The sequence below is a fragment of the Bufo bufo genome, chromosome 8 (assembly GCF_905171765.1).
Source record: "Bufo bufo chromosome 8, aBufBuf1.1, whole genome shotgun sequence".
NCBI lineage: Eukaryota > Metazoa > Chordata > Amphibia > Anura > Bufonidae > Bufo > Bufo bufo.
The window spans coordinates 31405427-31419789 of NC_053396.1; the positions used below are offsets into that span (position 1 = coordinate 31405427).

General features: G+C 42.4%; 1 protein-coding gene across 1 annotated transcript in view; it reads left to right on the forward strand.

The window, feature by feature from the left end:
- Positions 1-12026, forward strand: part of SCAI (suppressor of cancer cell invasion) — a 173119-nt gene extending 161093 nt beyond the window's left edge. Inside the window, exons 15-17 of the mRNA XM_040442135.1 lie at positions 8994-9167; positions 9433-9533; positions 10903-12026. Of these exons, the coding sequence (XP_040298069.1) occupies positions 8994-9167; positions 9433-9533; positions 10903-11049 (422 nt within the window). The 3' untranslated portion in view covers positions 11050-12026. The remainder of the gene's footprint in view (positions 1-8993; positions 9168-9432; positions 9534-10902) is intronic.
- Positions 12027-14363: the final 2337 nt, after the last annotated feature.

A 14363-nucleotide genomic window follows, 5' to 3' on the forward strand; every position in this document is an offset into this window, starting at 1 on the left:
CATCACACATGTTATTACATACAGACACCTAGTACACATCACACATGTTATTACATACAGGCACCTAGTACACATCACACATGTTATTACATACAGGCACCTAGTACACATCACACATGTTATTACATACAGGCACCTAGTACACATCACACATGTTATTACATACAGGCACCTAGTACACATCACACATGTTATTACATACAGGCACATACTGCACATCACACATGTTATTACATACAGACACATAGTACACATCACACATGTTACTACATACAGGCACCTAGTACACATCACACATGTTATTACATACAGGCACATAGTACACATCACACATGTTATTACATACACATAGTACACATCACACATGTTATTACATGCACATAGTACACATCACACATGTTATTACATACAGGCACCTAGTACACATCACACATGTTATTACATACAGGCACATAGTACACATCACACATGTTATTACATACACATAGTACACATCACACATGTTATTACATACACATAGTACACATCACACATGTTATTACATACAGGCACATAGTACACATCACACATGTTATTACATACAGACACATAGTACACATCACACATGTTACTATATACAGGCACATAGTACACATCACACATGTTACTATATACAGGCACCTAGTACACATCACACATGTTATTACATACAGGCACCTAGTACACATCACACATGTTATTACATACAGGCACCTAGTACACATCACACATGTTATTACATACAGACACATACTGCACATCACACATGTTATTACATACAGACACATAGTACACATCACACATGTTATTACATACAGGCACATAGTACACATCACACATGTTATTACATACAGACACATACTGCACATCACACATGTTATTACATACAGGCACATAGTACACATCACACATGTTATTACATACACATAGTACACATCACACATGTTATTACATACACATAGTACACATCACACATGTTATTACATACAGGCACATAGTACACATCACACATGTTATTACATACAGGCACATAGTACACATCACACATGTTACTATATACAGGCACATAGTACACATCACACATGTTACTATATACAGGCACCTAGTACACATCACACATGTTATTACATACAGGCACCTAGTACACATCACACATGTTATTACATACAGACACATAGTACACATCACACATGTTATTACATACAGACACATACTGCACATCACACATGTTATTACATACATGCACATAGTACACATCACACATGTTATTACATACAGGCACCTAGTACACATCACACATGTTATTACATACAGGCACATAGTACACATCACACATGTTATTACATACAGACACATAGTACACATCACACATGTTACTATATACAGGCACATACTGCACATCACACATGTTATTACATACATGCACATAGTACACATCACACATGTTATTACATACAGGCACCTAGTACACATCACACATGTTATTACATACAGGCACATAGTACACATCACACATGTTATTACATACAGACACATAGTACACATCACACATGTTACTATATACAGGCACCTAGTACACATCACACATGTTATTACATACAGACACATAGTACACATCACACATGTTACTATATACAGGCACATAGTACACATCACACATGTTACTATATACAGGCACATAGTACACATCACACATGTTACTATATACAGGCACATAGTACACATCACACATGTTACTATATACAGGCACATAGTACACATCACATGTGCACTCACTTTTATGCAGGATTCCTGGGGCTCCATCATGCAGTGGAAGGGCAGTCCTGCAGCTAGTAACACTGCCTCTCCTGACAACCCTCCCCCTCCGACCCCGGTCCAGACTACATAGCTGCATTATTTACACCAGCAGCTGTGTAAATAAGAGGGTAAGGGTTAACAGGGCACCAGCTAGCAATGGGGAAGGGGGGCAGTGACCAGCAGTTCTTACTGCAATGTCGGCTCCTCTGATCAGGAGCAGGCTGGGAGGAGGAGTCTTCTTATGATGTCTTCAGGCTGCTGACCGCAGGGCTGGCAGCAGGATTAGACGTCACCACCAGCACTGCTGCTCATTGGCTACCTGCTACAGAAGTCGGGAGAGTAAAGAGATCGATGTGCCCGGGTCTGAGAAAGTCTTGAACCCGGGCACAGGATTACAAACCCGGACTGTTCGGGTCAATCCTGTACGGGTGGCAACCCGAGGCAAGATGTCAGAGGGAGGGAGCCAGGGCGCACGGCAGAGAAACGACAAGAGGGCGCCCCTGCTGGCGCCCCCCTTCTGACAGCGCCCCGGGCGGCCGCCTGTCCCGCCCGCCCCTAGAAACGGCCCTGTGTATGATCACTGCTGGGACCAGTAATGATCGATAGAATGGAGGTCCCGAGCACCCACCATCTTTCCTGCTTACTGCATGACCACAGTGAGGGGGAATTTAAATGGAGCAGTGGTCAAGTATCCTCAGGAGAAGTCATCAGTATCAGATTGGTGGGCTTGAGGGCCTCTTCCTAGGTCAGTGATGTCACGTTCATCAGTCACATGGCCTAGGTACAGCTCAGCTGCTATTCAATGGACGGCACTGTGCTTGGTGGGCTGGGGTGCTAGGTTTCGGATCCCTGCTCATTTGATATTGATGACATATCCTATATTTTACGAGAACATATACAGTATAAAATGCTCCACATAACCGTTGTTCAGACTGATGTTTTATGAAAATATCTAGCATCAAGCTCAAATGTTAAAGGGGTTCTCCAGGAGTGATTTGAAATGGCTGCCAGCAACCTGTCCTAGAATGTGAGGAGGACTGGTTGCCACCGCTTGCAGAGGGGTGAGGGAGCGTGGCCTAAACTTCTCTACAATAGATGGTAATGATGGGATCCTCACTATGATATGCCATCATGGCTGAGCAGCCTGACAGGAACACTGACCAATGTGCAGTATATGGAAGTACCAGAGCGTAGTGTAGTGAGACCATGACCCCTCATCTTCCTAGTTGGCTACAAGATGAGGAAACCAGTTCTCATCACATTCTAGGACAGGTTGCTGGCAGCCATTTCAAATCATTCCTGGAGAACCCCTTTAACTAATGCCAAATATGTTTAACCCCTTTACTTTCTCGTTTTTTACTCACTACCTTCCAGAAGCCATAACTGTTTTAGTTTTCCGCTCTCATAGCTGTAGGCATCCAATGTAGTGAGAGGCTGGATACAAAAATTCTAAATGGGGTGGAATTAGAAAAAAATCTGTCACTTTAACCATAGATTTGTGGGTTTTGTTTTTTCGGCGTAGTATCTTTTTCTTTGCATCACAATATTCTGAACAATATTCCATAACTTTTTTTTTTATATTTAAAGGGTTTATCCGAGAGTATGAAAAGCCCCCCCACCACCTCCCCCATATGCACAGTGAATCTACTTACGCAGCTCCCCGTGCCTCTCCTGGTCCCTGCACTGCTGCTGCAGCTTCTCCCTGTGCACAGATGAAAACATCATGGTTTCACGAAGGGGGGGTTTTTAGCCAATGGCAGACGGGGACTGGAGGCTCGTCCCCGGTCCCCATTGGCTGCTCTCCCTGACACCTGATGTTTTCATCCGCGTACGGGGATCGGGAGCAGCGTGGGGTGATTTTCCAAGGAGTTAAATATTGATGACCTATCTCATTGGTGGGGATCCGACTCCCAGCACTCCCGTCAATCAGCTGTTTGGAGAAAGTGGGGTGAGGGCAGGGGTATTTTCCTAGGTCAGTGATATCATGTTCTACGGTGACACGGCCTGTTTGCAGCTCAGTTCCATTCAAGTCAAGCATAGCCACTATACAATTACAGTGATGTGCTTGGTATGCTGTGGCTTCTTCGAACAGATAATTGGTCTGGTTTTTTGAGTCGGACTCTCACCAATATAATGTTGATGACCTATCCTGAGGATAGTTGATTTAAAAATTATATTCCCAGAAAACCCCTTTAATTCCTTAGTGATCCTTCTGTATGACCATATTGCTTCCTGTCTAAAGGCCTAAAGTGCCACCTACTGGTCAGATGTTTGAACACCCAATAACTGGGGCGGTTGTGTTCCCTTTAGATAAAGAGGAACAATCAGATGTAGAAAAAAATGCATAAATTAGATTTTGATTTAAAATATCCCCCTGCGGTATTTTGTCGCAGTCTTGTTACGCCAGAGGAATTCCAGAAATGAAAGCTAAGCTCAGAATGGCACACTACATTTGGTGGCTACAATACACTAGACTACACACAATTACAAAAGTATTCAGATTTAAAAAAACTTTTTTTTTTTTTTTTTTTTTTAACAGGGGAAAAAAATCGCTTTTATCTTTGTGTGCCGAATTTTTTATAAATAAATATGTACCTCCAAACGGTGCAGAAAAATATGTAGTTTCTCACTCATAGAACAGGGTCTCATACAGACACAGCCTGCAGAAATTCGGAGAAGCAAAAATTTAAAAATAGTTTGTCATTAAAGGGATTGTCCGATTAATCCTAATTTTTTTTCTGATCAATGGGAACCTATCAGGAAAATGGGAGGAAAAAATGCTTATACTTACCTTCCTGAACTCCTTCCGTATCAGCGTCCCATTCCTCTCCTGCTGCCGCAGCGTGTAGTTTTGGCTGCCACCATTATGTGCCTGTATAACGGAGGTGACTGCCGCAGCCAATCATGTGTACAGCATGAGATCGCCGGCCTTCGTTTTCCTGGCAGTGACATGCACATAACAGCTGCAGCCAGGTAAACGAAGGCCGGCAGGGAGGACTGAGCGGCTGCACTGGAGCAGAGGGGGTTCAGGGCAGTAAGTAGAAAAGATTTTCATTATTCTGATGGGTAACCGGACAACCCCCTTTTAGGCTGTTTCAGGCCTGGTGAGTAAGGGATTAAGAGATGATGATAACCCGATCATGAAGCAGTTATCACTCGCTGGAAAGCTGAAAACGAATGAGTGTAAAGCCTTTTTATATCTGCCAAGTCGGCAGATTCTGGTGGTGGTGTCTCCCCTGAGATTTCACACGTCCGTCTTTGTGGCGCTCAGATGAATATTCCTGGCTTCCTTCTGCTCTGTGATCAGTGACCTTAAATAAGCAGCATGTTAAACAAGCCACAATTCACACTGGCCTCCATCCAGACTCACAACGTGCCAGAAGGATGGCTCATCTGGTTTTGCTTTTAAAGAAAACGTTTGGCAGGAAGACATTGGGGGTCATTAATCAAAGACGGGAGTTTTACAGTGGTCTTTGATAGCCCCTGTGCCTTAGGTTGTGCCTAATTTATGACAAAGCATGCGCATCCTTAGGTAGCCCGGGTACCTAGATTGAAACTACTCTAGACCCTGAATTTTGTCTTTGGACTGTTAATATTGATGACCCATCAATATCAGATTGGCAGGGTTCCAACATCCGGCACCCCCGCCGATCAGCTATATGAAGGGAAGGCGTGTGCGGAGTGCAGGTGCCGTTTTGCTTCTCGCTGCTGCTATGTCAATGGCGAACGGGAAGGGAGAAGGCACGCACCTTTTCCTCATACAGCTGATCGGCGGGGTACCGGGTGTCGGACCCCTGCTGATCTGATATTGATCTATCGTGAGGAGAGTTCATCAATATTAAAAGCCCAGAGAACCCTTTGTTGTGAAACAGAGCCTTGAGACTTTTTTATACCACAAACTGGCATTAACCACCTTGATAAATGACCCTTATTGTCTCCCATGCTGGTCCTACCTCTGTAGATGCCAAAGCCCAGCCTGCAGGCCTAGCAGATTTTTCACCAGTTTCCATTTAATAGAGTTTGCCATTATACCTGTGTATTTAGGAAAACAGTGGGGCAGATTTACTAATGAAAATGTGGAAGTTTTTTTACGCAATTTGCGATAAAAACTGGTGTACATAGCTTTCATCACATTTACTAACCGTTTTACACACTTTTCCAAGCTTTTTCCGACTTGTTCGACAAGGGAACATGGCTTTGCTAGAAAAAGGTGTGACCTAAATGAGGCCTCCGTGCGGCAAAATTTTAAACTACAGTAAAACTACACCAACTTATCTGTGGTCTAAAATTAAACAAGTACAGTTTTTTAGCGCATTGGCACAGTTTTTAGCACCTGGTCAAAATTCTAGCATAAATTTGGTGCAGGGTTTACGACACTCCAGATTTACGAAGTTCCATTCACCAGAATAGTAAATGTGTCTGATATTAAGACTGTGATTTGTATTCGTACACCGTGTAGAGTATGACACTGTTAGTAAATCTGCCCCACTGTGTACATGGGCAAATTATATGATTTTTTATAAATGGAAAAGGTAGACGCAGTAAACCCCTCCTAGCCGCTGCTAGAAGCACCACAAGAACTAGCTCACCCCTCCAAGGTGCTCTGACCCTGTGTGCACAACAGAACTTGGAAATCTTGATAGAAGAGGGTACGGCCACATGGTAAGGTTTCTGCATGCAGTTTTGGAATCGAAAACCAGGAGTGGGTTCAAAAAGAGGAAAAGTCATCTGTCCTGCTACTTTTCCCCCTTTTATCCACTCCTCATTTTGGATTCCAAAATGGCATCCAGAAACCAGACCAGCTGGCCGTACTGTAATGAGTTCAATGTGCAAATGTATGCGGTAGGCTCCCCCTAGTGGTGGTTGCAGGCAGCCAGAATGTTAGCTTTTCACTCCAAATTTCTTACTTGAATAAGTTCTATGAAATAGAAAATAAAATATATATAGCTCTCTCTCTGTGTGTGTGTGTGTGTGTGTGTGTGTATATATATATATATATATATATATACACAGTACAGCCCAAAAGTTTGGACACACCTTCTCATTCAAAGAGTTTTCTTTATTTTCATGACTATGAAGGCATCAAAACTATGAATTAACACATGTGGAATTATATACATAACAAACAAGTGTGAAACAACTGAAAATATGTCATATTCTAGGTTCTTCAAAGTAGCCACCTATTGCTTTGATTACTGCTTTGCACACTCTTGGCATTCTCTTGATGAGCTTCAAGAGGTAGTCCCCTGAAATGGTTTTCACTTCACAGGTGTGCCCTATCAGGTTTAATAAGTGGGATTTCTTGCCTTATAAATGGGGTTGGGACCATCAGTGGCGTTGAGGAGAAGTCAGGTGTATACACAGCTGATAGTCCTACTGAATAGACTGTTTCAGGGGACTACCTCTTGAAGATCATCAAGAGAATGCAAAGAGTGTGCAAAGCAGTAATCAAAGCAAAAGGTGGCTACTTTGAAGAACCTAGAATATGACATATTTTCAGTTGTTTCACACTTGTTTGTTATGTATATAATTCCACATGTGTTAATTCATAGTTTTGATGCCTTCATAGTCATGAAAATAAAGAAAACTCTTTGAATGAGAAGGTGTGTCCAAACTTTTGGTCTGTACTGTGTGTGTGTATATATATATATATATGTGTGTGTGTATATGTGTATATGTACGTATGTATATATATATATATTGTGACAGGACCAGGGGGAAAGTGGTAGAAGGAGTCTACATTTCACCTAGGTTCCTGTCCTATACGTTCTAAAAAGCAGCCAGGGAATTGACAGCAAGGAAAACTAGGTTTTCTCTTTGCAAGGGTTTTGTTAAAAACCTGGTTAGAAGGGCCTGGCTGCTTGGAGCAGGGAGAGTTGGGTGGGTCCCTGCTCCAATTAGCCACTCCAGGTATTCAGGGTAACTGTGGCTAATCACCTTGCAACCTGAGTGTGCTATAAAAGGGCAAACAGCTCACTAGCTGAGCTCTCTGCTCCTGGGAAGAACCCTGCTGGGTGAGTGAAAAACAACTGTGTGTTTTGTTGATGGAGCTGGGCACAAGGCTCAGTTTCATGTAGTTAGGGACTACTGCCTGTTTAGAAGTAGTGGCCAGACGGCCAGGTATTTCATTTGTTTTGAACTGTTTTGTTTAATTCTTTTTCTGCAAAAATCAATAAAACTGGCTGAGGCCAGTTGCACCGTACTTGCTTGGACTGGACTGTGTTTTATGTGCCTATAGCGCCCGTCTATCCCAGGAGACGGCGGTCCTGTGAGCTAATCCCGCTACATAATATATATATATATATATATATATATATATATATATATATACACACACACACAGACACACCTCTAACCGCTATCATCCCGCTGTTCATAAGAATTCACTGTTTGAATTTGGTGGAGGTCGAACAGGCATGTTGACTCTCCATTCAAACTCTGTGGGACTGACAGATGAAGCCAAGCAGTGTACTCTGTCTTTGTCAGTCTCATAGACTTTAAATAGTGCATATGCTCTTGTGATCGGTGCGTTTCCCAGCAGTTACACCCCCACCAATCAGACACGGGATAGGAGATAAGCCCCTTTAAGTGGTGCACAATTATGAACCCATTTAGGCTGAGTTCACCTCTGTGCTAATCAGTCATAGGAACAGAGAGCCATAAAAATGACAGAGACACGACATATGGCAGACACCAGCAGCGCTAGGTTTGCGTCGTGCTGCCATTGTTTATCAGAAAAAATAGCGCTGTTTCCGGCATTATATATTTTTTTTCCAGCTTTAACGAGAGCTTTGTCAGTGGCACCCCTCTCATCAATGTAAGGAATTGAAAGCTGCAGGCAGTAGTCCTGGACTCTGATTTGGGGGCTGTACAGTGGGTATCTACTGTTTTTACCTAATCGGTGAAATTTATGGGGTGCATTCCAGTTATTTAGTGTTATCCCTATTCACAGAATGGTGGCTGTGTATTCTGGGGAGATGCAGATGCTCGACCTGCCACTGCCTACATTTCAGGGGTTTTCACATGGTACAGGGCCCCGATTCCTGTGATCATTTTGGGGCTGAGCAGTCAGATCAGTTATTCCCTATCCCCAGAATAGCCTAAGATAGTCAGAATAACCCTTCAGTTAAAACCACTTTTTTTTTTTGTACACTTTGACCTTGTCCCTCTACTTCCAGATCACTCTCAGCGTGGGAGTCTCTTCACTCTCTTCCTGAATAATCCCCTTATGGCATTCCTATTCATCTCTGGCCTGTCCAGCATGCGCAAAGGGCTTTGGGACAAATGTCAGGACCATCTACGAAAAATCAATAGAGATATTGCACAGCTCTTGACACACTCCCGATCTATAGGTAAGAAATTATGGATTATTTTTTTTTTTTACATGTTCTTGCATTAAAAGGGCTGGTATGAGATCAGAAGGGTCATACCACGCTTGGCCTTGGGCTGTGGATGGTACTGCCAGGTTCATTCACAGGAATGTGACTGACTGCAGTACCAGACACAGCCTGTGAACACGAGTGGTGCTGTTTCTAGGTGATATTTTTATTCTGGTCTCGTAAAACCCCTTCAAGTGATTTCCTGAAATCCAACTTGACTCTGCTTTCTCCCTCACAGACCAAGCTTTCCTTCAGTTTTTTGGGGATGAATTTTTGCGCTTACTTCTTACAAGGTTCATATTTTGCTCAGCAACCCTTAGAATGCACAAAAGCTTTAAGGTAAGTATTTCACCACAGTGAGTTTTACAAGGGAACATTAATTTTGCAAAGTACATACGCTAATAGTTTACATTTTTCTTAATTTCGCTTAAAAGCTATGAACACCTATGAGGGGGAAAAATTTTATGACTGCATTTTGCTCATTTTGGGCAAAAAATTATAATTATTTTTTTTTTCAATGGTCTTTATTAAAAATTTTCAACAGTTTTTTCTTTTGTTTTACTGGGTTATGTTTCAGCTTCTCTGCAGAATATCTCATCTTGAGCCCTCAGGTTGCTGCTCTGATAGCTCGATCTGTAGCCCTTATCTCGGAACTCCTGATGGCTCACTTAAGCCATAGTCTTATCAGTTTAATAAGAATTTAGGTATAAGAAGTGTTTATGAAGTGCCAGGAATTCAAACATAAGGGTTTTACAGCAACCTGTCGGCTCAGTGTGAACGGAAAGTAAGTTACTCTGCAGACAGGCTGAAACTTAAAGGGGTTATCTGACCCCTGAAATGCCCCCCATATGCCCGAACCCCTCACACACAATGTACTTAGCTGGCTCCCCTGCACCCACGTCACTTCTGATGTTGGCACGGCCACTGCTGCGTCTCCCCGTGATGCTAGGGAGCCTCCTCCCCGTCACCACCTGCCATTGGCTGCCCCTCCTCCCCGGCGCCTGAGGTTATCATCCGCACACTTGACTCCAAGTTGCTGCGACCCCAGAAATCACATCAAATCCAACAGTGAAATAGAGTTCAATTCAATAGGCTGCACATCTTAAGGTTTCAGGGTAGTCATCAATTATTTAGGCATTTTGGTGCACAATCTTTGCTCCTTGAATATAGTCAACAAGCAGGTTAGCTGCTGAAGGATCTACCTTTTTATGTGTCTACATTTGAACTGGAAGGGAGTATTGTACTGCATGGGCTAGGTGCCCATATGTCTTTACTATCTGCCAGCAGAATGCTGGTTCAGCTGACTGTGATCTCTCTCAACTTCCCATACACATGAACACTTGGTTCGGGCCGAGCAAGTGCCCCATCCTTTTTTCTTTACAAAAATGGAGGGTCAACCAACGATAGCCTAATGTGTTTAGGGCTTTAAATTGCCTATATAGCCAGGCTTGTTAACTGGTAAATCCACCTTTAGAAGTATCCCTTGATGGTACAGTGACATGTCAGAAGATACTGTAAGTGATGGCATGCAAGCCTCCCTTTGCCACCTGCACAGATCTTTAAATTAAAAGTTATTCAGGGCTTCATTAAAGTCAGTAGGCAATTTCCATCACCGAAAACCTTTGACAAACTTTCTGCTGTCCCACCATTTGAGATTTCTGTTGATGCTGTCTCTTTTGGATCATGTCATGATGCTGTTGTCTTACAGGAGACTAGGAATTACCCAGAAACCTATCCATCTCTTCCCCGAGACGAGTTGGTGGAGAACCTTCACTTGCAGAAACAGATTTTGGAGTTGGCCTCCATATTAGACGTGAGGAACCTATTTCTGGAGACCACCATGGATGAATATTAATAAAGCGCGCCAGTTTTACTTGAACATTTGTGACTCTAAGGTCACAGAACCTGGAAGGTGCATATTTTCTAAGACGAAGCTCTTCTCTAGAGTACTTTTTAGTTTGTAAATCCCAAGCTTTGATTTTAAATCAAGCACCTCCCTGAGAAAAGGTACCGAGGATCCAGTCGTAACCGCACTTTCTTGCCCTTCTCCCCCCCGCCCCCGTCTGATCAGTAGTGTGGCACCTAGTGCTTGTGTTTTTCGCTTGCAGGTCATTGCCTCTAGCTTTCCTGCGCATGATGTCTTAGGTGTTCAGTCCCGGAATGACGAACCCCCCCCCTCCCCACAGCATGAAGAATTTACTTTATGGAGACAGGAGAACCAAGAAAAATCGTTTCAGACAGTCCAGACCACTGTCTCTCTTCTTGAGTATGTTTGTTTTTTTTTTTTTTTTTTTTTTTTTAAACCTCCCTAAACCGCACAAAACAAAGATGATCCTGCCTTCCACAGATGACGGCCAGTGCTGGCTTATTCCACCTTTGTATTTTCATATTGTTAAACTGTACGGACATGGTACTTTGCATAAGACGGTTATACGTGAAGCAGTTGGGGACAGGCACAGTAGTAATAATATATTTTTTATTTTAATTTCTCGCCTCCATACTACATCCTGTATCCAACCCAGTGAGTGCCAAGGACACCTAAATTTAGTACATTGATAGCCCTGTGGGATCCATGCACTAAAGGGGTCTGAATTGGACATGGAAACCTGTAAGATGTGTAACGTATGTCTGTCACAGGGTCAGCATTGCATAGTAGTGCCTTATCTGGTATGATTTTAGTTAATTTTTTTAGCCATAACCGAAACGATCCTTGTTTTTCTTGACAATTGTACATGACAATCTTACATATTTTTTTTCCTTTTTACTTGTACAGAACCAATGTTTGTGGCTAGCTGTAATACATTCTACTTCGTGCGTAGAAGCTACCTTCTATTTCTTTTTTATTTATTATACTATTACTCATGAGCATAGTAGATGTTGAGGCTCATCTGAGATATTGCTGGGATTTTAGCAACCATGTATTTAGTGGAAGCTAAAGGAATCGGTAAAGAAAAATGTAGCAGAGCCTCCTTGGAGATTGGCAGTAAATTTGGGGACTATAAAACAAGTCTCTCTGACGTAGGTGAACATACTCGGTGAGCATTTTAATAATGTGGGTAGAGGGGCTACAGGATGTGACAACTTCTTCTAGCCTTGAAAATTAGGCCTCGCCAAATAAGACTCCTCTCCGAGGCTGACTATTGGATGAGTTCTCATAGAGGTTATATAATAAGCTCATTAGTCTGTGTTCTTTTCCACTGTACATTAGGATCTTCAGCTCTTGCCAGCTTTAAAGGGGTTGTGCAGTGGCTGAATACCCTCAGGATAGGTGATTAGTATCAGATCAGCGGGGGTGCCGGGAGCTATTTGAAGAGGAGGCGGCACTTCCTTTTAAGTTTGAAGTCTTGCTTGAAGGATCCAGTGGTTGTATTTGGGGGATCACAAGTTTATGTGTTTGCAGCTGAAGTACCGAGCTAGCACCTGTCTCCCACTGAAAAGATAGTTAGGTGGGCTCCAAATGATATTTAATATATAGGAATTCTTCACCACCATTTACAGCCACGAGAATAGTTCTGATTATAGACAGTGAATGAAGCAGCTCTCACTCCCTTATCCTAGCAGGAAGTTCAAGCACAACCTCAAGCCCCAAGGGTTACATTAATGTGGATGTAACCAAAATGTTTTGCTCTCTGTCTCTAGGCTGAAAGAATGCCACCAATATGTTTAAACTGAGCATGTTTTGGCAACCTTTAAACACTGTGAGAGTTGTGGCTTGAATAAGCAGTAGCGGGGCTTCCAGTTATGTGTCCAAAATTGTATAGTTCTACTCGGTGGACTGTTGATTGTTAGTGGCTTTGCTGTATATGTTTAACAAGTTATAAGCTGGTCATAGATGTATAGATACTGATTTACCTTTGTCAGGTAACGACGATCACACGGGCACATATACTGCACATGGGATCAATAGCCGTAGTGTGATTGACAGTCATACTCCCACTGTAATGATCCTCCTGACCGTTTAATCCAATAGATGCTCCAACCAGTACACAGTGTATGTCAATTGACGGAGCACAATGCTAATCAGCTGTATGTACAAAAAAAAACGATAACAGAGCTGCAAGGACAGATTAATAAAAGCTCTTGGAATACTTCAGAATTAAAAAAAAATGATTGGACGTTAAGGTCCAAAAGGACCCATAAAGGGTTCAACAAAACTCTGGCATTTACCATTAGCAACCAAGAAAATCTGGAATCCTAAACAATAGGTTTGTGTACCCAATGGGAGACTTTTCATTAGTTGGATATAACCATTATTGTTCAAGATCGTAAAATCGTTTCAATCACCAAAATATTTTGGGTGATTGAAACGATTTTACAATCTTGAACAATAATTGACATCTTTGGCTAGGTAAGATGTGTCTACAGGGCCGGCATCCGCACCCGGCAATGTTGGCCAGATGCCGGGCCCACTGCCGCTCTCTGCTATGCACTTCCAACTTGTGTAGTTTCTCTTTGTAGAATCTTGAACCCAGGACCTGCTAAAATGGGAGGCGGAAGTACTCACAGTGAGCCGCAGGCTGCACTGTTATCTATGAGAGGATATTCACTGACTAATAAAACGTATCCGTATTCTTCCTCCCAGGCATCATGTACTGGCATATGAAGATATCTCTCTATTTGCCAGTACGTTCTAGGTGGGTAACGAAAAAAAAAAAAAATGTAAGTTATAAAAAAAAATAACTGAGCAAAATATGCATTATGCTCAGAGAGGTTCTCCAGCAAAAATGTTACCTACATGAAAGAACACATGTCATTATGTACGGGTCATTCATGCCTGCACAACTGTGCTCAGCTAGTTTTAAAGGGGTATTCCGGTTTTAATGGCTGCATCCATTCCTTTAGATGTTGAACAATGTTCTAATGTACTCTATTTAAAATTTTGTTCACAGACCTTTATCATGGCCATGCAGTATCCCCTCTCTGAACACTGATAATAAAATGGTGTGGATAATTTTAGTCCTGTAAAATGCATCCATAGGAGAGTTGGATAAGACTAAACATGACATCAGTCATGTGAGTCCTGCATGTGTCATGTGATCTGTCTTTTATTTAACTGCCCACGCATCTAACAGGTGAATAGTAGTGTAGAGAAGAGCAGAGCATATACAGTATTATTACCTGAATCATCACCTCAGCTTGTCTGTCAGTATCTGTGTAGAACCAGATCTG